Genomic DNA, 22811 nt, shown 5'->3' on the forward strand with positions numbered 1-22811 from the left:
AAATGTAACATGATATTTGCAACATATCAACTGAACAGTTTGTAAGGCGCATAGTTTCCATCCCCGCGAATTAGCATACAAACCGCATGGTGACGTCACACCTTTCCTCAATCGTGGGTGGGTGCCCCAGAAGTCAATGATGCACGGTAGCTGGGTAGAATTTGGAAAGGCAATGCAGATAAATAAATAATAACACTGACATTCGCCAGTTTGCGGAATATTGACGAAAATAAAATTGACGGAAGGACCAAGAAATGTAGTCCTTGCGACACTGCCAATTGTCAAGTGAAGCTGTCACGGTTGCATGGAAAATGGATTCCTAACCGAAGTGTCTGAGCGCGAGCAGTACAGCAGCAACATCTGGCAGGTAAGGAATCGAACTAGCCAGTGCCTCGTGAGCAGCTGTTGCGGGATTGCATGATTGCTTTCAATTGAGCCTAGCTAGGTAGTGACGGATGTTTTACCTTCTTGATAACCACATTCAGCTGAACGTTTGTATCTGTGCTCTGCGATTTGTTTGCTATGTGTCCATCCTATGTTTGTAACTACAGCGGACCCGACAGTGGACTAATCATTCCACTACGATGCATTGACCTCTGACAGTCCATTTTCATTGAACTGTCTGCACCAATGCCTTGGCGTGTTGCAGGAGCGCCTTGCATCGGAGCCGCTGTCGTACCAGGGACGGTGGCTGTAGTAATTGTTCTGTACGCACAAGCTTTGTAGTTGAAGTGGTCTGCCGCTGCTTCCCGTGGTCTGTCACGCTGGTGCATAAACGCTCTAAGAGAAGGTAGCGAAATGACATAGCAAGCAAGTGGCCCTGCAGTGACTGCAATCCTTGTCCGGTTGTGCCGGACAGTAACAGATTGTGTACATAATGGGCACCGGGCTTGTCTCCACAGGGAAGCCACGGTAGAGGATGCCATCGCCGGAGCAGCGGGCAGCAGAGATGGAAGAGGAGGGGCCAGGGGAGGGGGAAAGGTCGTTGCCGGCCAGAGAGGGACCGAGTGGGCACAGCCAGGCAGATACTACCACTAACAACCTCCTGGCCTCAGTCAAAGAACAGGTACGGCCTCCTTCTCTTCTCTGATGGATGTGAGCCCCTTTTTTCATTCTCTTTCTTGCTATCTCTATTTTCCTGTCTCTGCCTTGCTGTCTCTGTTCATCTGGTCTGTATCTCTATCTCTCTTTCTGCTTCTTCTAATTCTATTAGTCTATTTCCCTCACAATCTTGTATTTTATATCGCCTGTCCCCTGTTCCGTTCAGCTTTTAATCCAGGGAGCCTCCAGGAGATCACTTTCTCTTTTGATCAAGCAGTGTTTTCTCCTCAGCTGAGAGCGTTGCTCCGTCAGATGTGCTGTAAAGCCACTAACAGATATATGTAACCTGCTATACCTCACTGTTACATATATTCCGCTGACTGCTGGTGTGTTAGCCGCATGGGACTTTCAAGATTTAATTTAGCTTTCAAATAGATGAAAAGAAAACGCAATTTTAAAATAATTTGATCCTGAGGCTAAGTCAGTTTCTTTGCGTGTTTTTTTCCCCCCCTCTCGCAGTAGAAGTGTGCATTTGAGCTTTATGTATTAAGTATGAAGAAGTACAGTGCACTTTCGTCTTTCTCATGCTGAATGTTAATTGGTGTACATTAGACAATCCGGTATACAGCTGAACTGAATAGGTAAACCCAGTCAAAGGCGGTAAATATTAATGGGCTCCATTTTGTGCCAAAAGTCTCAAGACAGTAACACATTCTATTTAGAATATAGTCACAATCTATAGACAACGAATATGTGTTTTTTCCCGTTATTGTCAAGCAGGGCTGTGCTCGGCTGGTTTTGTTTTCCTAGAAGGGTCCATGGCTCTTTCCTAATCTCGATTTGAAGGAGGAGTTGAAGTAGCGGCCAACCAGGCCGGTTCAGTCCAGTTACATCACCCCGCTGTCCCCTGTGTATTTCATGGAGCTCCCTAATAAGCGTCAAACTGTTACACAGCTGTCAGGGAGTGTGTGTGTGTGTGTGTGTGTGTAGCATTATGTTATTTTCCCTCTCATTTATTCTGTGTCTGTTGTGTTTATGTTGTGTGTCTGTCTGTCGTGTGTATGTTCATGCCCTGAGCGTGTCTGTTGTGGGATGTGCTTGGTTAAGCCCAGTAATTATGTGGCGTGTGTGTGTGTATGGACAGAATGCCTGCTCCACGCATGTGAGTGTTTGGCACTTGGTGGTCTTTTGGCCGTTTCCCCTCTGGCCCGAGGTCTGCATGTCATCCGGTCTTCATAATACCGCGAGAAGCTCCGGGGTTGACGCCCCCAAACTCGACAGCGGCGCATTGTGCCCCCGCTGACAATGGGAGGTCAGTCAGTGACCCCCCCCCCCCGGGCGCCTCACAGCTGGTTCAGTACCAGACCCAGCCTGGCGCTGCTTGGCATGGAGGAGGGGTCGTTGGCAGGACTTCACCCTGGTTGGCTGGCTGCCAGGGTACCGGACGATGATGCCTCATCGTCTTTCATCCGTATGCTACCTCGTCCCCGGTTAAAAACAAAACAACTTTTGTACACTTTGGACATTAGTAGCCCCTGAAGGGTTTTTTCCACTCGGCCTGATATGGTGACATTTGTTTGAACAAACGCGCGGCACTGTTCAGACGAGACGCTGTTCCGATGCGTCAAATCTGACTGATGAATCCAGATAACGCTGAGTCGCTGACCCTAATACCACAAAGCCTCTTTTTGTCGTGGACTAATTCTTTGGGAGCGGGCCATACATATTTCATGTATTAAATGTCAAAATGCACTAAGACGTATGCTGACCCAGCATGCCGAGGGCTGTGTACTGTGGTTTCTGGTTCACACGACGGAGGTTGCGAGTGAAAGAAACGTGTCATATGGCAAGTGTGATTCTACTTGTTGTCCCTTCCCTGTTGCCATAGGAACTCCAGTTTGAGCGTCTGACCAGGGAGCTGGAAGAGGAGCGTCAGATCGTGGCCAGTCAGCTGGAGAGATGCCTGCTGGGAGCTGAGTCTCCTGGTGATGATGCTGTAAGCAGCAGGTAAACAAAACAAACACACATACACACACACACACACACACACAGGAAGACACACACACACACAGGAATACACACAAGGGATTATATTGTAAATGTAAATGTTGATGTCTCTCTCCTCCCCCTCTTCCTCCCTCTGTTCTGTATCCACCCTCTTCACAGTGACTCATCAGAGAAGTCCTTTGCTTGGAGATCTGCAGGTACTCTCCTTCCCATATTCAAATGGGTTGGATGGGTGGATGATTTGGTTGGTTGGTGGGTCCGGCCGTCCACGGGTTTCGGGTTGCTGGGCCGCTCTGTTCGTCCACAGGTCGGTCAGTTTCGACTGGCAGTAGACGGGTCGGTCGTTTGTTTGGTCAGTGGGTGAGTCGGTGGGTGGGTCCGTGGGCGGGTGGGTCTGTGAGTGCGTGGGTCAATGGGTGGGTCAGTGAGTGGGTGGGTCTGTGGGTGGGGTCTGTGGGTGAGTCAGTGTGTGGGTGAGTCAGTGTGTGGGTGGGTCAGTGGGTGGGTCTGTGGGTGAGTCAGTGTGTGTGTGGGTCCATGGGTGGGTGGATCAGTGGGTGGGTCGGTATGTCCACCTGTCAGTCACCTGTGAGGTACAATCTAAAAGCAAACCATGAAATCTGATTTGATCTTGATGGCATTTTGTGGTTTTGACGTGACCACATCTTGTGTTCTTCTGTGTGTCAGTAGATGCGTGCGGCACAGCAGAACACCGGGCTGCTGTGATGGACAGCTCTCTCTCCCCCTCTCGTCTCTTCAGAGCAGACCAGGGTCAAGGGTCACTGTACCTCCCTGAACCAGAGAGGGTGTCCCTGCATGACAGTGAGGGTCGGATACTTTCTCCATCCTCTTTTTCAACCAAGTGTTGTTTTTCTATTGCGAATTAGCAAGAAAATCCTATATCATTTTTAGTACTGGATGTAGTCTACACTGGCTGATTCCTTTTGAGTTTACAGGAATGATTTGAAGTAAAACAATTTTTTTACCGAAAATTATTTGACTAAAAAGGAAGAAGATCCATTGACATGTAAAAAGTGGCGGAATCACATCAAACTAAAGCTATTACAAAATATACAGGACACGAGTAACGTAGTTGAGCTTGACTACTGTTATGTACCCATTGATGTCATTTGGCCATAAAATGCACAGTATATATCCTAAACTAACGAGGCGCAATACAGTAGTTGTTGAAAAATACACTGCATTTAAATAGCCAAAGTTCATGACACGGCGTATTGATCACGAATGCACTGATAATATGAATGCTTTATCACTGTGTAGCGGAGCAATGGTAGACCCAAAGTTGAATACAATTCTGTCCTCGGCTTCCACTTCCTGGTCATCATCATCCTCTCAACTACCCCATCCAATCTCCTCTCCCGTCTCGCAGTGTCTGTGGCCCATTTGACGTCACACGCTGACAGTGGTTACCAGGACAGCAGTATGAGCTACTACAGCGTGAGCAGAGAGAACGTGGTTCTGTCAGAACCCAGACACGTGCTGTCAGGGAACGGGCCCAGGGGAAGCCCCAGCCACAGCAGGAGTGCCTGGGCCGAGGGACAGGCTTCCACACAGGTGAGTAATGTACATTTCCTTTGGCATTTTTAAGCAAACCTGACGCAAGTTGCTCCCAATGCAACGTGGTGCAACTTCTTTCACAGCGCACTGCTTGTTATTTCCGAGGACGACTAAAAATGTGTTTCTTAAAATACATTTTCCTGCCTGTGGTTCTGACCCAAAAATTTTCTGGATCATTGTATAATCTATTGATATTTTCTATTAAAAATATCGGATGCCTACAGCACTTAAATATCATTATGTAGACATAGCTAGAGTTGGTGAGCGCTTCAACAGTCCCTGTGTCAGGGGTAGTCCTGCATTTAAATTTACCTGCCTGTTCCTGCAGCCAGCACTCTCCCCTGTGCCACCATCAGAGCTCTCCTTTCAGCCAATAACGCCGATATGAAGTGCAAAAGGAGTTGCATAACCTAGACCCTAATAAATCACCTGGACGATCTGGGCTCCATTTTCTTCTGAGCATACCCTCACAAAGAACTGCCATCTTGCCAGTTCTTGACTATGACGAGGCTATCAGGGTAGCCACTGAAAATCTCCTTAGATGTCATTTGCTGTATTGTCACCTGCTAATTCCGTTCAGTCTGCCACTGTCTATGACTAGCATGCAGTGCAAAACACCGTTAATCTTGACACTTTCATCGCACCTCACCCCTTCAAAAAACAGCCCAACAAGCTGCCGTCTCGTCAAGGCACTCGCTAAATCTGTGTTGTTTACTGTCATTTCATTGCGTTTGCGTTTATAATCTAATGGTATTTAAAGTTGACCAGAGGCGTCACAGGACAAATTGCCTTTGTTTTTGGTCTTGTATGTAATTGCTTTCTCAACTCCCCTACTCCACCTGTCCCCCCCCCCCCCCGTCCCCCAGGCCTCGGTGTCAGGGCGCGTGATGCGGAGGATGGGGTCTCTCTCCTCCCGGGGCCAGTCCCCGGTGTGTGGCGCCGGGGGCTCTGTGTCCCCCTCCCGCCTCTCCCTCCGCACCTCCCAGGGCGGCAGCGCCTACGGTTCGCCCGTCCTCACCGAGCCGAAGCCCCTCGCCAGCATCTTCCCCAGGACCTCCATGCCCCCCTCCTCTTCCTCCTCCTCCTCCCCCCCGCCCCACCCTCCGGGTTCAGGCACCGCCCCGTCTTTCCAGCGCGCCACCTCCCCCTACTCCCCCACCCACCAGAGGAACGGGAACGGCGGCGGCTCACCGGTCCGGAGCAGCCCCCGGCCCAGCAGCGCCGGTCATGCTACCTCGCCCCCCGGGCCGGCGGCGGGGCCGGGCGGGGCCTCCGGGCGCCTGGGCTCCACCGTGTCCCTGGTGGAGGGGAGGGGCGTGTCCGGTTCCCCTCTGAGGTCCTGCATGACGGCCGTGCCGCAGCACTACGGGTCCACACTGCCCCGCCAGGGGGCCCAGGCCCTCCCCTACGGACACGACTCCTACGGGCTCTACGAGAGGACCGCCCTACCCCTGTCGCGGCCCGACAGCCTCACAGGTTAGTCCACACAGCAGGACGCGAGCGCACACGGAAACGCGCGCTTCTTTTGCCTGTGAGGACCGTTTGGGTGTCCGAAATGTTTTCCCCCTAAACCCTGAAACTAAGCCTAGGCGTAATTCCAACATCCTAACCCTCAGTCTAAACCCGAACGTAAGCCAGGGAGTGAGTGTCTCCCGCAGTTAAATGGCGCAGACAGTGTTTATACACTCCAAGGATGGAACAACATCATGGTTGGGTGGGTCACCAGCAGGAGGAGTAAGACGACAAAACACCTAGTTGGTTGTTTCTGGCCGATTCAGATTTTCTGCCGTTTCGGTACACTTGACAGTTGGTGGACTGACGAGCCTCTCTGAAGGTCCCTGTGTGAAAAACAGCCAGCGTCTCAGCTGGGCGTCCTGCTAGTCGTTGGGCCAGGGCTCTGCTTCCGCAGTGCAACTCCCTGTCACCGCTCTTCTAGCTCGACCGCCAATTCCTGTCCTACGCTCACAAACACACGTAACAACTCACAGATTATACAGAGATATTGATTTCCCAGGTCAGGTATAAAATAGCATACAAATATTCCCAACTCCAGGTCCACTGGGGCTGTGCTGACGGAGAGATTTGTTTTCTGATCCATCCTGCCTCCGCTCAGCCCACTCTGCCCCACTGACCCACATAGCCTGCTAAATTAATCCCTCATCCAGGGGCTGTGTCCTATATTGTTCTACTGTTTAGTGTACTATAAAGGGAACGGGGGGTTGGGCATTTAGGACACACATTCAGGCTGATTCATTGCACTGCCTTGCTTCAGTGTTAGTGTCAGTGTAACATCCTAAAAGCAGCTTGGCTCCCATCTACAGCAGAAATAGAGATTCAAGTGGCCCCCAGAGAACTGTATCCTTTCATAGCTTGTTAGGCTGAAGCACGGCGATCCAGGGGCTCTTGGTTGACCTGAGGCTGTTCAGTGGACCTCAATAGGCTGAGCTTTCAAAAGAGGTTCCACAATAGACCAGAGCCGATCCGGGACCTTGACGCTTCCCTTCCCTCAATCTCAGTGAAACGTAGCTCCTCCTCTCAGACAGTGCAGCCTATAATTCCTCATTTAAAATCTGTTCACTGAAGACTTGAGGCCCCAAATGTACTTCATGCTAAGTGCGCGTGCGCATACACAGGATGGCTGCCACGCATATCCTGAATACGTTTGGGCCGTGCTTTGTCCCACGTCTCCAAAGGCCTTGATGGGTACGCATATGCAGGTGCAATACAAGCGGAAATCGTGGGGCAGTACACCCAAGATCCTCTGAGGCTCTGCGAGACTGAAACAACGAAGTAGTACACGGTGAAGACGTTTAATTATGGTGAAATGCACGATCTTAGTTGGCGTCACTGGCGCTCTTTTTTTTGTCGTTTTCTTAAGACCGACATTAATAACAGTACCTCCTCCTCTGTCGTCATCTGTATTGCGGTTGTACAAACATCGGCTGTTGTCAAGGTATTTCCCGGGCAGGTCGAAAATGTTCTGTCGCGCACTGCCTCCTTGTGGTCATAGCTTTTAAATATCCGTTTAGACCGAAAGTACGCAGTGGAGTATGTTAGTAAAGCCGCTAGCGTAGTGTTCGCGTACGTACATACGGAACACCTCCGAAACCGGAGTATATCGAGACCTTTAAACGTCGTGGAAGGTTCAACGCTAACGTGCGGTTGGCGAAGGAAATAACCCGGCGTCTTCGCCTTCCGTCGCCGCCGTCCCAAATGCCAGTGTTGACAGGTGGCGCGCTGCGCTCAGCGTCTAGGTGACGGTCTGCTGTGTGTGTCCAGGCCTGCATAGCTCCTATGCCACCCAGCACAGCCCACTGGACCAGGACATGAGGATGGCCTTGTCCCCCGACTGCCACATCACGCCCGTCTACGACGACCGGGCCTTCCACAGCCCCCCGTATCCCAGCCCGCCCCGCGCGCGCGCCCACCACGGATCCCAGCAGGCCATCTACAGGAGACACGCAGGTACTGCGCCACGCTGCCGCTCCGGTTGGTCGTCCGCCCAGCGTGGCCCGGGGGGGGGGGCGTCGGTGCACACGGCCTCGCCCTGAACGTGTCTGTGTTCTCAGGTGCGGAGACCCTCCAGAGGACCACAAGCCATTGCAGCACCCTGGCGTACCAAAGAAGCAGCTACGGGCTGAACACGGCGGCGCTGTACGCGGACTCGTACAGGGTTTCCCAGCCGGGACAGTTGCCCGATGAGACGTCCTTCTCCAGACACTCCGGCCTAGGCGACAGGGGTATTACCAGGTCCCCCTCCATAGATAGTATGCATAAGGACCCCAGGTACTCACACAGAGCAAAACTGTTTTCACGAGTTTCAGTCCATACAAAATGCAGACCCTAACCACTCAGATTTCAATTTGATTGAAATACTTTTAATTGTTATTATCATTAACTATTAATATTATTTATGATATTATTATCAGGTCCACACTTTTGATATTCTCAATGTGTCCTAAAATAAAACAGAAAAGGTCTTTATGGACCAGGTTATGACTATGTTAAAACAATTCAGTGTTTCAGAGTAGTAGAAATCATATGAAAGTTTTTGTTATAATAATGCATTGGTTAACATACTAGTTTTTATGCAAGCTGTCCCAAATGGAAGAAGGTAGTAATTGCAGATAATGTCCGTTGTGTTTTTGCAGTTGTAGTGTAAACGTTTTTCAAACTATTACTTGTCCTCCAGTTTGGTGACTGGCTGTGACATATGCCTGTTGATAGAATGTGAGCAATCCAACAATGCCAGAAGTATAACTGAATAAGAGTATAACTAATTTAGAGTAACACATGGCAAAATTGATCTTCTGATTTGATTACAGTGAAAATAAATCCCATAACTTGATTGAAAGATTATCAAGGACATCATTGTTTCTAATTGAGTTTAGTTTTTTGAAGATTCCTAGCTTTAAAGTTGAAAAGAGCGAACCGAGACAAATTACTATAATTATTCAGTCATCAGTCTCAAAGGGAATACATTTCTTGCAAATGAGACGATTGTCGTGTAACGTGAGGAAGCGTGCTCGCTTATATTGAACAAAACCATCGCCACTTTTTCATTTACATTTCAGTCAGTAGGCAGATGGTCTTATCCAGACCAATTTGCATTAAGAATCAAACTTGTCTGAAAGTACTCTTACATTTTGACTTACATCTTTCCTGGTAGTTCCTGAGTGAATGAGCAGTCTCTCCCCCTGCCTCCTGTAGGGAGTTTGGCTGGCGTGATCCTGAACTTCCTGAGGTGATCCACATGCTGCAGCATCACTTCCCCTCAGTCCAGGCCAATGCCGCGGCCTACCTCCAGCACCTGTGCTATGGAGACAACCACATCAAAGTGGAGGTGACCTGTTTTGTCCATCCACCCAGACCTGACCTGTCTATTTCCTCGTTCCTGTCCCCTTACCTGCCTTTCTCTTTGTACCTGACCTATACCTGTCTCTGTTCCTGTCTCTATTCCTGTCTTTGTCACTGTTCCTGTTTCTATTCCTGTCTCTGTTCCTGTCTCTGTTCCAATCTCTATTCCTGTCTTTGTCTCTGTTCCTGTTTCTATTCCTTTAACTGTTCCAGTCTTTGTCTCTATTCTTGTCCCTGTTCCTGTCTCTGTTCTTGTCTTTGTCTCTGTTCCTGTCTCTGTTCCTCTCTTTGTCTCTATTCCTGTCTCCATTCCTCTCTCTGTTCCTGTTTTTGTATCTATTCCTGTCTCTGTTCCTGTCTCTATTCCTCTCTCTGTTCCTGTCTTTGTCTCTGTTCCTGTCTCCGTCTTTTACAAACCCAGTTTGCTGGTGTGTAGGGCCAGATGGAATCTACTATATGTGCTTCTAAGTTGACAGTTTTTAACGAAAAGTCTCTAGATTTGATTGCAGTTGTCCCCATCTGGCGTGTGTGTGACATGGACCCTCTCCTACCAGGTGTGTCACCTTGGGGGGATCCAGCACCTGGTGGATCTGTTGGAGCACAAGACAATGGAGGTGCAGAAGAGTGCCTGTGGAGCTCTGAGGAACCTGGTCTACGGAAAAGCGACAGATGACAACAAGGTGGCCCTGAGGAATTCTGGGGGCATTCCTGCTCTACTCAGACTGCTGAGGAAGACCACGGATAATGAAGTCAGGGAACTGGTCACTGGTATGCCTCTGTCCATCTGTTTAACAGAGTTTTGTACGTTTCTCAGTAGCTGGGTCTTTCATCTTTGTTGTTTTTCTAGAACTGCCTTTTTGCTTACATTATCCATTGAAACTTATTCCTAGTCTACATTAGTCGTTTAGCTGACACCCCTATTCAGAGTGACTTAGAAGAAGCTAGGTGGAATGACACATAACTCACTAGTGGGCGTTTAAAACTCAGTTAATCAGTTATTGGTACAACCACTGCTGGAAACAACAAGAGATACTGCAGGACGATGGCTACCCACTAGACCCACATCCTCTACTCACTTTCGCCCCACGGCCCGTCCCGTCCCTCCAACAGGCGTGCTCTGGAACCTGTCGTCGTGCGACGCGGTCAAGATGACCATCGTCAGGGACGCCCTGAGCACCCTGACCAACACTGTGATCACCCCCCACTCAGGCTGGAGCAGCTCCAGCTACAGGGAGGAGACCCAGCTCAAGTTCCACTCCTCTCTGCTGCTGCGCAACACCACCGGCTGCCTCAGGTGAGAGGAGGCACCCCCCCCCCCCCCCCCACCATAACGGCAGATCTAGGATCAGCGCGCCGATGCGTTAAGTGTGACACCGACCTTAGGTCGGTCATTTTGAGGCAACGTCAACAGATTTTCTTCCTGGATGGAAGAAATCCCCGAATTTCCCGTTGCCCTGTTTGACCGGTGATTTCCGTCGGAAGGGAGTGCCTGGGCCTCCAGGAAAGGCGGGTATTTCCGGGGCTGTGATGTGGAGGACGTCGTGCAAGACTCCACAATACCACCGGATACATTTTTTTCTCGTGTGTGTTGGTGTCGTGCTGTCATTACCGCGTTGACCTGTGTGTTGTGCTCTCCCAGGAACCTCAGTTCGGCGGGCGAGGAGGCCCGGGGCCAGTTGAGGTGCTGTGAGGGCCTGGTGGATTCCTTGCTCCACGTCCTGAAGGCCTGCGTTCACACCTCTGACTTTGACAGCAAGGTGGGACTGTTATCACCAAGTTCCAGAAACAATGACCTTCTTCAGAATCCCCCTCTATTTGATCTACAATTAGAACAGTCATCTTCACTCCGCGTGCGTGTGTGTGTGTGTGTGTGTGTGCATAATTGAATGTTTCCCCCTCCGCCAGATTGTGGAGAACTGTGTTTGTACTCTGAGGAACCTGTCCTACCGTCTGGAGATAGAGATGCCCTCGTCCCGTCTGCTGGGGACCCAGGAACTGGATGTCCTGCTGGGCTATGGATCCCCCAGCAAGGACCTGGACTACCTCTGCTGGAGCAAGAAGAGGAAGAAGAAGAGGGGTTGGCTGGATGATAAGGTGAGTTTGGTGTTATCCTCAGGTGTGGTAAGATGCGGTTGGTGTTGTGATAAGGTGTGGTTGGTGTTATCCTCAGGTGTGGTAAGATGCGGTTGGTGTTATGATTAGGTGTGGTTGGTGTTATCCTCAGGTGTGGTAAGATGCGGTTGGTGTTATGATAAGGTGTGGTTGGTGTTATCCTCAGGTGTGGTTGGTGTGATAAGGTGCGGTTGGTGTTATGATTAGGTGTGGTTGGTATTATCCTCAGGTGTGGTAAGGTGCGGTTGGTGTGATAAGGTGCGGTTGGTATAATGATAAAGTGTGGTTGGTGTTATCCTCAGGTGTGGTAAGGTGCGGTTGGTGTGATGAGGTGCGGTTGGTGTAATGATAAAGTGTGGTTGGTGTTATCCTCAGGTGTGGTTGGTGTGAGAAGGTGCGGTTGGTGTTATGATTAGGTGTGGTTGGTGTTATCCTCAGGTGTGGTAAGGTGCAGTTGGTGTGATAAGGTGCGGTTTGTGTTCTGATTAGGTGTGGTTCGTGATATCCAGTCTCACTCCCTCACCTGTAATGAAGGTGCTTGGAGACAGTTGTGCTAGTTATAGTCAATTGACGAATAACATTATCCTCAATAGTGATTATTCTCTTCTCTGATTTTAACCAAGTGACTCTTGCTTGCCTCATGGCCTTCATTTTGTTTGTCAGTGGGACGGTGTGGGGCCCATCCCAGGGTTTGGAAAGCCTCCGCGAGGACCGGAGATGTTGTGGCACCCGACCGTAGTGAAGCCCTACCTCAGCCTGCTGGCAGAGAGCTCCAACCCTGCCACCCTGGAGGGCTCCGCTGGGTCCCTGCAGAACCTGTCTGCTGGCAACTGGAAGGTACAGGTCACATTATCCAGTTAGCCACACCTGACTGCTGGCAACTGGAAGATACAGGTCACATTATCCAGTTAGCCACACCTGACTGAGACAACTAGAAGATACAGGTCACATTATCCAGTTAGCCACACCTGACTGCTGGCAACTGGAAGATACAGGTCACATTATCCAGTTAGCCACACCTGACTGAGACAACTAGAAGATACAGGTCACATTATCCAGTTAGCCACACCTGACTGAGACAACTAGAAGATACAGGACACATTATCCAGTTAGCCACACCTGACTGAGACAACTGGAAGATACAGGACACATTATCCAGTTAGCCACACCTGACTGAGACAACTAGAAGATACAGGTCACATTATCCAGTTAGCCACACCTTACTGAGACAACTGGAAGATACAGGTCACATTATCCGGTTAGCCACACCTGACTGAGACAACTGGAAGATACAGGTCACATTATCCAGTTAGCCACACCTGACTGAGACAACTGGAAGATACAGGACACATTATCTAGTTAGCCACACCTGACTGAGACAACTGGAAGATACAGGACACATTATCCGGTTAGCCACACCTGACTGAGACAACTGGAAGATACAGGACACATTATCCAGTTAGCCACACCTTACTGAGACAACTGGAAGATACAGGTCACATTATCCGGTTAGCCACACCTGACTGAGACAACTGGAAGATACAGGTCACATTATCCGGTTAGCCACACCTGACTGAGACAACTGGAAGATACAGGTCACATTATCCGGTTAGCCACACCTGACTGAGACAACTGGAAGATACAGGTCACATTATCCAGTTAGCCACACCTGACTGACATCCATGTGTTGTCTCTATTGTTATATTTTTTAACGGTAAAAATAGCGATCCATTCACACCTCTAGTTTAATGCAGGATCCTGTGTGTTTGCGGTGACCCTGTGTGTCCCCAGTTTGCGGCCTACATTCGTGCGGCGGTGCGTAAAGAGAAGGGTCTGCCCATCCTGGTGGAGCTGCTGAGGATGGACAACGACAGGGTGGTCTGCTCTGTGGCCACTGCTCTGAGGAACATGGCCCTGGACAGCAGGAACAAGGAGCTCATAGGTCAGACACCCACACGTCTACTTACTTATCAAAATGGGCACGCCGAAGTTGACAGCCCTACTTTTACTAATCCCAACCCTAACCCCAAAACCGTATCCTAAACTCGTCTCTCGTGTAACCATGTTATTGAGAAATGTTTGTCCCTGTTCTGTGGTTAAGTACGCACACAAACCCGGACAAATACCTTATGACACTGCTCCTCGCTGTCTTGACGCCCCCCCCCTACCCCTCCCCCCGCCCCACAGGGAAGTACGCGATGCGAGACCTGGTGAACCGTCTCCCCGGGGGCAGCCCCTCCCTGCTGTCCGACGAGACGGTGGCGTCGGTCTGCTGCACCCTCCACGAGGTGACCAGCAGGAACATGGAGAACGCCAAGGCCCTGGCGGACACGGGCGGCATCGAGAAGCTGGTGGACATCAGCCAGGGTCGAGGGAAGGGCTACTCCATGAAGGTGGTGAAGACTGCGGCTCAGGTGCTCAACGCACTGTGGCAGTATAAGGACCTGCGCACCTTTTACAAGCAGGTGAGATCCCTGTGTTTTAGGTGGGTTCGGTGTCCTCGTTTTGTGAACTAACGTCAACAGTCGAGACTGCCCCCGGTTGCCTTGGGGAAATCGGAACTGATCTCGCCAACGGCGAAACAAGTAAAACCTCCCGGTGTTGGTTGTGTCTGTGCTGTAGGACGGCTGGCACCATGGGCACTTCATCACCCCTGTGTCCACTCTGGAGAGAGACAGGTACCGGTCTCAACCAACCCTGCCCTCCAGTACCTTACAGCTGTCCCCGGTTCTCCACCAGTCAGGTGAGAGCACTCCGCCAGCATTTTTTATCAACACGCACCACAAAGGACCTTCTGTTCTAAGTGTGGTTCCTCTCAAGGTTTCATCTTCTTCAGTTATTCCATAGCACTGAGCTTCAGCTTGCTCTTTATGGTATAGACAGAGTTACTCTGTTGCACATTAAGAGAACAGTTGATGTAAAAAAAGACTCTCAAATACAATAGATTCTTTGAATGAAACATGGTTACGTCTTCCCAGGTGGCAGTGCAACTTCCTCTCCTGCCATGTTGGGGTTCAGAAGACACAGCTCTAACTACCAGAAGGCTCAGTCATCTATGCAACTCGATACCTATTATGGAGACAACAGTTTACATAAAAATCAGTATACAGGTGAGCGTCGATTACATCGTCTTGTAGCCGTCGCCGAGTGCATTTTCATTGGCCTTTACATTTTCTTGTTTTTCATGCATTTCATGTTTCACAACTTAACAAAACCCCGAAGACATGGGTGAATAAAGATGTCAGTTGATTATCTGCTTGAATGTTTTTAAAGCCGGTTGTAAGAATTCTGAATTTGTATTTATAGGGTCAGAAAAGCAAACACCATATTTCATTGGGTCCTATTCCTCCCCAACAAGAGAGGACTATCCAAGATCCCAGGTAAGGAACGAAATGTCTCAATGCTGCAGAACCTGATATAAGATGACCTAATACAATAAAGTTAAATTAATCCTATTTACCGTCATTCTCTATATGTTTTTCCAGCATGGAGATGTGTTCTACGCCGACGAGCCAGAAACGAAGACTTACAACACCTACAGAATGTACCTGTCATCGCCGCAAGGCTACAGAGGTGAGGAACCCAGGCCTTACCTGGACGCTGCGGGCGACGCGACCTCGACAGAGAGATACAACACGGCTCAATCCAACAGACTCAAATCCAACCCCACTAACTACGTGGATTTCTACTCCACCACCAGGAGGCCTTCTCAGAGGGCCAACCAGTACACCGGGTCCCCTGACTCTTGGGTTTAGGCGTGCAGAAACTGTGGGCAGAATCATCACTTATGTCCAATGGGTGTTCTGTATGCGCGTGTGTTCGAGGAGAGGGTGTGTGCGTGTGTAAGGGGGAGAGAGAGAGAGAGAGAGAGAGAGAGAGGTCTGGGAGAACTCGAACGTTTGTGTGTCTGTGTGTGTTTGTCGGGGTTGGGGTGTGTACTGTGCTGTGCGAAATACCTTGTTGTTTTCTGGAGTGGTGTAATGTCAGCCAAAGAAGGTGTTCTATTATAGCAGATTTTGTTCAAGTCTTCTCTCCGCAGCTGGGAGGTTCTGTTGAGTTAAAGGAGAGGTTGACTGGATACGCAGCCAGGATCCTCAGATATTGTTTGAAGATGTGAACAATGGAGAAGTTGGAAGAAATGAAAATAAACAAAAAAGGGATAGTTTACTCAATATACAAATTAAGATAATATTTATTCCATCAAATAAATGGGCCTGATAAATGTATATTTTGGGAATAGACTACGTAAATATAAATTGTATGTGAGTCTGCTTCTGGGTTAACCAGGGTTACTGGTTAATAAACTATAACCAGATGGGAAATCCTATCGATTTGTATTTTGAGTAAAAAATAATTTGTATGTTGGCCAAATATATATCATAAAGTCATAACTGTGAAATGTCAAATAGTATTTGTACAGAAAAATTTCAAATGTGACACTGTCTTGTTACAGAACATTGCTGTACTCAACGTGTAGACCCGTGTGTATGATATGGTGTGTGTCTAGTGTTTTCTTTTTTTAATATTATTTATTTATTGTTTCTTTGTGATTCTCCTAAAACGCTCTGTTGTATGTTGTCCAACACTGGTGGAGATGTGCCACGTGTCAGACCGAAATATATGAAGATTAAAAGGACGTCAACACTAAGAAAGATACAGACGTCGTTAAGATTTAATTATTCAATAAGCAGTGGGGTGGAATTTCAGGTGGTGTCTGTGATGATTTGTGTCATCCAAACATTTTTTACTTCGAAGAGGGCGCGTCCACCCTTTACAGAGAGCGCATGATTATAGCCTTTCATCAGCAACACCAACTTTGAGAAGGATGGATCACAGCTTCGCTTACGCCATGAACATTGCAAGAGCTTTGGAAGGACGTGCGTTGTTTTGAAGAAACGTCGACAAAAAAACAGACTAAACGTGACTTATCTATATAACAGGTATGTTGTGTATTGCTTGTTTGTACTTTAACATGTGATGTTTTCAGAGACAACTTCGAGATACGTTAAGTATTAGGTCTTTACAAACCCGTTACATAGTTCACCATTTATTTTTCATATTTTTACCATTATCACGTATAGGAATTTGTACGGATTTGAACCTCAAGTGTTATTTTTGTTAACATGAAATCCTATCACGTTGACATGCCTGGGTCTGTTTATCTTTACTAGTATATTTCACATTCCGTCTTGTTCAGGTCTTAACTCCTAGACCACTGTCCGATACATTGGGTAACTCATCGTTTTCTTCCCATGAACGGTTTTCCTTCTCTAGGAATTTGTGACCAGCTTTACATTATTTTTGCAATAATTTTGTTTATCTTATTGTCAATTTTCCACAGAATTCCCAGAATCAATTTACCATGTTTAAAGCAGTATTTGGGTGGAGTAGGAAAGAAGACAAGAGGAGTCGGAAGGAGCAAGTTAAAAAAGGTGAGAAAGAAAACAAGGTACCTAACCCTGTCAGCGCCACTACAACCGATACTGACAGCGGCAGATCGCTAATAGACACAATGAACCTTTTCACTGAGTCTAATGGTGTCAATGAATGTTGTTCATAAAAGGCAGGGGCGGCAAATTATCATCAATAGCTTACTGATAGATGGTTCCGGGAATAGCTTGAACAGTCTGGTTCCGGGAACCATGGGGTTTGATATTGGAATCTGCACTTTCACAGTGGTGTCTGTAAATGAACAGGGATCAGTCAGTGTCTCTTGTGAAGTGAAAACGATCCTCATCATTTGGACTCGCCCTATTTGAAGACAGTAGCTACTTTGCTGCTCTGAATTTTCTGTCCCCCAGTGATTTGAGCATAGAGCCATTTCAATTAGCCTAATTAAGGTTAGAATGCCGTGTCCCAATGCTGTATGTTCCTGTTAGGTCTAAAGTGTGTCATGAGAAGTTGGGGAGAGTTAAACAGTCCTGACCCACAAATTATGATCATTTGAGTCATGATATATTGTATACATGTATATGATTTAAAGTGATATCACAATAGTAGTTACAGTTACTGTGTATTTTTATTAAATCTATGAGGCACAGGGGTGTTGTATATGGCCAATATGGAAACAAAATGAATGAAAAAGCTGCACACTCTAAACTGAAATGCATATCATTTTTTAATAAGACCAATGTTTCGACAGACACGCTGTCTTCATCAGGGTACAATGAAAAACACTGCAAATCACATGCTTTTATAGGGTATTGTGGGACACACACAAGTGCTTGTAGTATGTCAATCAGAGAGATTATCTAATTGGACAATAAAGGAGTAGTGTGTCAAAATTGGATAGGGAAACAAAATGAAGAATAGATATATACAAACAAGAATACACCAAAGGCCACAATGGCACTAAGTTGTATCAATAACCAAGAGTAAACCATGTTAAAAATGAATACACAAATCAAAGAAATGGTTTCAGATCATAACCAATATTAAGACCTAATGGAGCAAGGGTCCTTAAATTAAAGATCCAAGCCGCCTCTCTTTTTAACAATACATTGTGGAGGTTGCCTCCTCTCCTAGGAAGAGTGACATGTTCAATGCCTGTATAGTGGAGAGACGCAATAGAATGATTCATCTCAATGAAATGAGAAGCAACAGGGTACGTCGTGTCTTTACACCTAATGGTGCTACGATGTTCAGAGATACAAACCTTTAATTCTCTTTTTGTTTTGCCCACGTAGTGCTTACCACAAGGCCACGTTAACAAATAACTGACAGCCTTAGTAGCGCACGTGATTACACCTTTTATAGGGATAGGTTTTCCTGTTTGGGGATGTTTAAAGGTTCCCTTACATTGAGCGCAGGCATTGCATTTATAGTTTCTATCAGGTAAAGGAGCCAACAGTCGTTGACACGACGTACCCTGTTGCTTCTCATTTCATTGAGATGAATCATTCTATTGCGTCTCTCCACTATACAGGCATTGAACATGTCACTCTTCCTAGGAGAGGAGGCAACCTCCACAATGTATTGTTAAAAAGAGAGGCGGCTTGGATCTTTAATTTAAGGACCCTCGCTCCATTAGGTCTTAATATTGGTTATGATCTGAAACCATTTCTTTGATTTGTGTATTCATTTTTAACATGGTTTACTCTTGGTTATTAATACAACTTAGTGCCATTGTGGCCTTTGGTGTATTCTTGTTTGTATATATCTATTCTTCATTTTGTTTCCCTATCCAATTTTGACACACTACTCCTTTATTGTCCAATTAGATAATCTCCCTGACTGACATACTACAAGCACCTGTGTGTGTCCCACAACACCCTATAAAAGCATGTGATTTGCAGTGTTTTTCATTGTACCCTGATGAAGACAGCGTGTCTGTCGAAAACATTGGTCTTATTAAAAAATGATATGCATTTGAGTTTAGAGTGTGCAGCTTTTTCATTCATTTTGTTTCCATTCCGTACCCTTTAGCCAGCACCTCGTCAACTAAGGTGTGCATTTCTTCTACTTTTATCCTGTATATGGCCAATACACCATGGTTAAGAGCTTTTCTTAGGCACAACACATCCTGCCACCAGCTTACGGGATCTCTAGAATTATGTAATTTTAGTAATACCTCTATTTTGGTAGGCTATAATCCATTATTCAGATCGATGCTGGGCCCTGTGTGTTTCCATTGCATGTCTCTGGTTTTGCTTCTTTGTGCCTTCCAGTAGTCATGCTAGTTAGCTCCATTTTGTAAGACAACAACGAGCAGTTATGTCTTGTGTCCCAGAACCCGATTGGAGAAATTGGTGCCCACAATGTGGATGGACGGGTACAATGATAGCATATTGCACATCAAATATTTAATGCATCAAATGTTGGCCCGCTTAAACTCTGAGAAGTGTGTCAGTCTTTTTTTAAACGCCAAGTTACATCTACTGTGCCACCAGGCATTCTGCTCCTGAAATAAAGACCAAATGGTGGAAAAGTACATCAAACTTGAGTACCTGAGTATGTGGAATAGTTTAGGCCAGAATTTGACTACGGGGGAGTCTAGGAGTTGTTGTTTTTTGCCCCCCCCCCACGTTTTCAGTAACAAAAAATATTTAACCTATAATTTTTTTTTTCACAAGTATCCCTGTGAATAAAATAAGAGACCCTGTAATATTGTAATAATGTAATCAGTCAATGAAGGTATTGTTATTAGCAAATGAGATACATTTTCAGGCTTAGTTGTGGTACATTTCCTGTGTACAAACAATCTTTTGCAATTGATTTTGAATGATGTTCCCCCCTCCCACTGTTGAACCTAGTTGGCCAGTTCTGTGGGAACACCCGTACATCCTGTGAAATGACTGGGTTAAAAGCCTTGAGAGAGCATGTTGTTCCCTGACTAAATGATGAGCAGCATACGTTTCCCATAAGGCCGGGGGGTGTGTGTATGTGCATGTAGCCTGGAGGGTTGCTCAGAGGAATCAGAGAAGGAGAATGGAAAACTTTGTATCACTATTAGAGGCCCAGAGTTGTAAACTGCTTATGAGTGAGTTGTAACAACTCCCTGCCTACCTAGTCCATAACCTGGGCTTTATACATGTAAGCATCCATGCGGATTATCTTTTCTATAATGATCTTGTTTGGCATGGATCATACATCCATCCATCTTGATCATGTTTTTCACAGGATATGGGTTAATGTGTAAACCATCGCACATGTCAATGGATTGCTCTAATGTGATTCTGTTGCAGGACTTGGCTATGGTATCACTACTCTATGCATCAAGTGGGGCCATTAACTGCTACACACATGTATACCATTGAGGTCAACTGTACACTGATTCAATTTAGCAGAGGGAGGAGGAGGCAAAAGTGGAACGGCCCTTCCTTAAATACCTGGGCCAGTAAGAGGTCCTCTCTGTTGCTCCAGAAACATGTATGTGAAGATCCTGTTTAACTTTCCAGATAAACTTTTTTCTAGGGCCTTACTACTGATTATAGTTTTCCTTCCTTCAGGGGCATTTGGTCTCTGTCTTGAGCTTTTATTTCCCTGAGCTCCTCATTCTCAGCCCTCTCCCACTCTGTGGACCTCCCCTCTCCCACTCTGTGGACCTCCCCTCTCCCACTCTGTGGACCTCCCCTCTCCCACTCTGTGGACCTCCCCTCTCCCACTCTGTGGACCTCTCCTCCCGCGGCAGTAGTGGCTGACTACCACACCCACAGTATCCAGAGAAGGGGTACTCGTTCCTGGGTGACCCACTACCAGGAGCCTGGCCGTGCCCACCACCTCCAGGAGAGGCCAAGGGGAAAGCTCGCCAAAGGGGAGTCCATCTCCCTGCCCTCCTCCCCCCTGGTCCCTCGCCAGTCCTTCATACCCTCGCACATGAGCACCAAGTCCCCAGGTACTTGAACAGCTGTTCTGCTGTGAAATACATTGACACGCGCACACACACACAGGCACTGACAGATACACACTCTCACACACAGTCCTTGACACAGGCGCACACACACACACACACACACAGAGGAACGGACAGAGAGATAAACCGCAAACACAAACATACTTTCAGAATTTTCTTTTACTTTTCCCGTTGCTATGTTCGTTGCTAGCCAAGCGACGAGTCCTGCTCTCGATCGTCTTCATCATAATGTTCTGTTCAGTAGGCCGCTTGGCTGTAAGAGGCCATTGGGTACCCTTTGTGAAGATTTGGTTGTGATTGCTCTGCCTAGTTTTTCGTCCCAGTGGGTTTATATCACGGTCGGTGAATGCCTATTGATTGATTCAAGGCTAATTACACTGCTAGCTCTTTATTTCCCCCGGGAGATATTGTAGATTATAATCCAAATCTTCTTGTCCGACATACTGTACGTCAATAATAACAACAACTCACAGTATCCCCAGAGACTGAAGGCTGGGAGAAGTTTTATTAAGCTGACTAGCACTTTAATAACTCGAGTCATTGGCTTTTTAAATATTTTTACTGCGCTTTTATTTTCTGTTTTTCTTGGTGGGTGTGGGGGGTGTGGGGGGGGTTAGCATGCAGCGGCGACTCCAACGCCAATATAGGTTAATACAGGTTTGGTCTACAGTTGAACATCCTGTCTGCTAACCCGACAGTCCTCCCCTAAGGACCCAGCCCGAAGATCGCGTCTTTGGTGTTCTAACTGAGGACCACTAGGTGGCAGTGTGCAACAAGCTGTAGCTCAACAGAATTAGTGTGGACTTTTACCCTAAACACACACAGAAAGACACACACACAGACAAGCGTGTTGCCGATATTTGAACTGATTTCATCAGAGTTTATACCGCACCGCATGTATCTGAGCTTATGCTGGTTTCATCCAACTCGTGGGAGAAATTCAATTTCACCCACTGCAAATCCCTTCTGGAAGAGTTTAATCTGTCTTTATTTTTCTCTCTCTATTTCTCTCTCTCACCCCCCCCCCCCACTGTGTTTCTCTCTCACGCTCACTCTCTCGCTTTCTCCTCCCTTTCTTGTTCCCCTCCACATCACACTCTTTCTCCGTGGCTCTTACTGAAGGTCTCTACAGAAAGCTGGAGTATGCAGAGAGTCCTTCTTTTCCCGGCGATGCCTTCGTCTTCGCTCTGAACGACAGGCGGGGTTCTCAGAGAGGTGAGTGTCGGTGTGAGAGTTGCGTCGGGGTGTGCCCGCTCTGCTCAGAGGGCTTTACATAAGAGGTGAAGGTGCGGCGCTGAAAGGCTAACGGAGGAGAGAGGAACTGGGCAGGTATAGGAGGAAACATCTCTGTGTAGGTTCAAGTCAGTGGGTTGCTGCGGTCCTCATTAGTTTGCATCCAACACATGTTGCCATGGTTCTAGAGTTCTCTTAGTACTGTGTGAATGTGTGTGTGTGTGTGTGTGTGGATGCTCACACGCAGGGCTTTGGGCATTTCCATGCCCTGCCTAAGTAACAATGAGTTTAAATGCCTGACGGCTCCTGCGCAGCTGTCTGTGTTGAGAGGCTGGAGGGGCCTGAGGGGCTGGAGGCTAAACCCTCGGGCATCACAGACTGTCCTCAGCCTCCTCCCATCCTCTCCTTGCCAAGCCCCTCCCCTCTCCCTCTGCTTCGCATATCCAGCGGCTACGGCATGTTGGTGCATTTGCTCTGCGCCGCAATTATTACAAACTCAGTTAAATGCGCCTTCTTGGAATGTGTGAAAAGTCCTGCGAGGGGGTCAGAGGGTTTAGACTGATATGTAAGGGGATTCATTGGTACGCGTTCAAGATCAGCCTTGTTTTAGATAGCATGAATTTGTTTTTAA

The 22811-nt window shown here is 47.5% G+C and overlaps 2 protein-coding genes across 8 annotated transcripts in view; both read left to right on the forward strand.

Annotated features, from left to right (window-relative positions):
* Positions 1 to 126: 126 nt before the first annotated feature.
* On the forward strand, positions 127 to 16251 carry pkp4 (plakophilin 4). 5 transcript variants are annotated; one of them, XM_010890229.5, is made up of 21 exons: positions 127 to 367; positions 903 to 1066; positions 2930 to 3048; positions 3208 to 3245; positions 3736 to 3876; positions 4439 to 4623; positions 5493 to 6102; positions 7906 to 8091; positions 8196 to 8412; positions 9337 to 9469; positions 10038 to 10251; positions 10594 to 10777; positions 11123 to 11240; positions 11389 to 11577; positions 12259 to 12432; positions 13387 to 13537; positions 13783 to 14060; positions 14218 to 14338; positions 14574 to 14705; positions 14902 to 14975; positions 15081 to 16251. In XM_010890229.5, the coding sequence occupies exons 2-21, from the start codon at positions 920 to 922 to the stop codon at positions 15348 to 15350; spliced, it is 3681 nt and encodes a 1226-aa protein (XP_010888531.3). In that variant the 5' UTR covers positions 127 to 367; positions 903 to 919; the 3' UTR covers positions 15351 to 16251. The 5 variants fall into 5 exon arrangements, with proteins under 5 accessions (XP_010888531.3, XP_028972362.1, XP_028972361.1 ...); XM_029116529.2 differs by having other exon boundaries at positions 3736 to 3870; XM_029116528.2 differs by having other exon boundaries at positions 3739 to 3876.
* A 51-nt stretch (positions 16252 to 16302) lies between these two features.
* Positions 16303 to 22811, forward strand: part of LOC105022096 (protein TANC1) — a 41510-nt gene continuing 35001 nt past the window's right edge. Inside the window, exons 1-4 of one of the 3 annotated variants that reach the window (XM_010890230.5) lie at positions 16303 to 16535; positions 16937 to 17027; positions 20726 to 20929; positions 22070 to 22162. In XM_010890230.5, the coding sequence (XP_010888532.3) occupies positions 16958 to 17027; positions 20726 to 20929; positions 22070 to 22162 (367 nt within the window). In that variant the 5' untranslated portion in view covers positions 16303 to 16535; positions 16937 to 16957. The remainder of the gene's footprint in view (positions 16536 to 16936; positions 17028 to 20725; positions 20930 to 22069; positions 22163 to 22811) is intronic. The other 2 variants (XM_020042360.3, XM_034289500.1) reach the window with 2 other exon arrangements.

This window comes from Esox lucius, chromosome 22, assembly GCF_011004845.1.
Source record: "Esox lucius isolate fEsoLuc1 chromosome 22, fEsoLuc1.pri, whole genome shotgun sequence".
NCBI lineage: Eukaryota > Metazoa > Chordata > Actinopteri > Esociformes > Esocidae > Esox > Esox lucius.

Bases quoted from the DNA above. Each gene is read 5' to 3' on its own strand.
- pkp4 (XM_010890229.5), top strand. From the start codon at position 920: ATGCCATCGCCGGAGCAGCGGGCAGCAGAGATGGAAGAGGAGGGGCCA. The intron at 8,413-9,336 runs GTACTCACACAG...TGCCTCCTGTAG, and splicing joins AGTATGCATAAGGACCCCAG to GGAGTTTGGCTGGCGTGATC. The intron at 12,433-13,386 runs GTACAGGTCACA...GTGTGTCCCCAG, and splicing joins TGTCTGCTGGCAACTGGAAG to TTTGCGGCCTACATTCGTGC.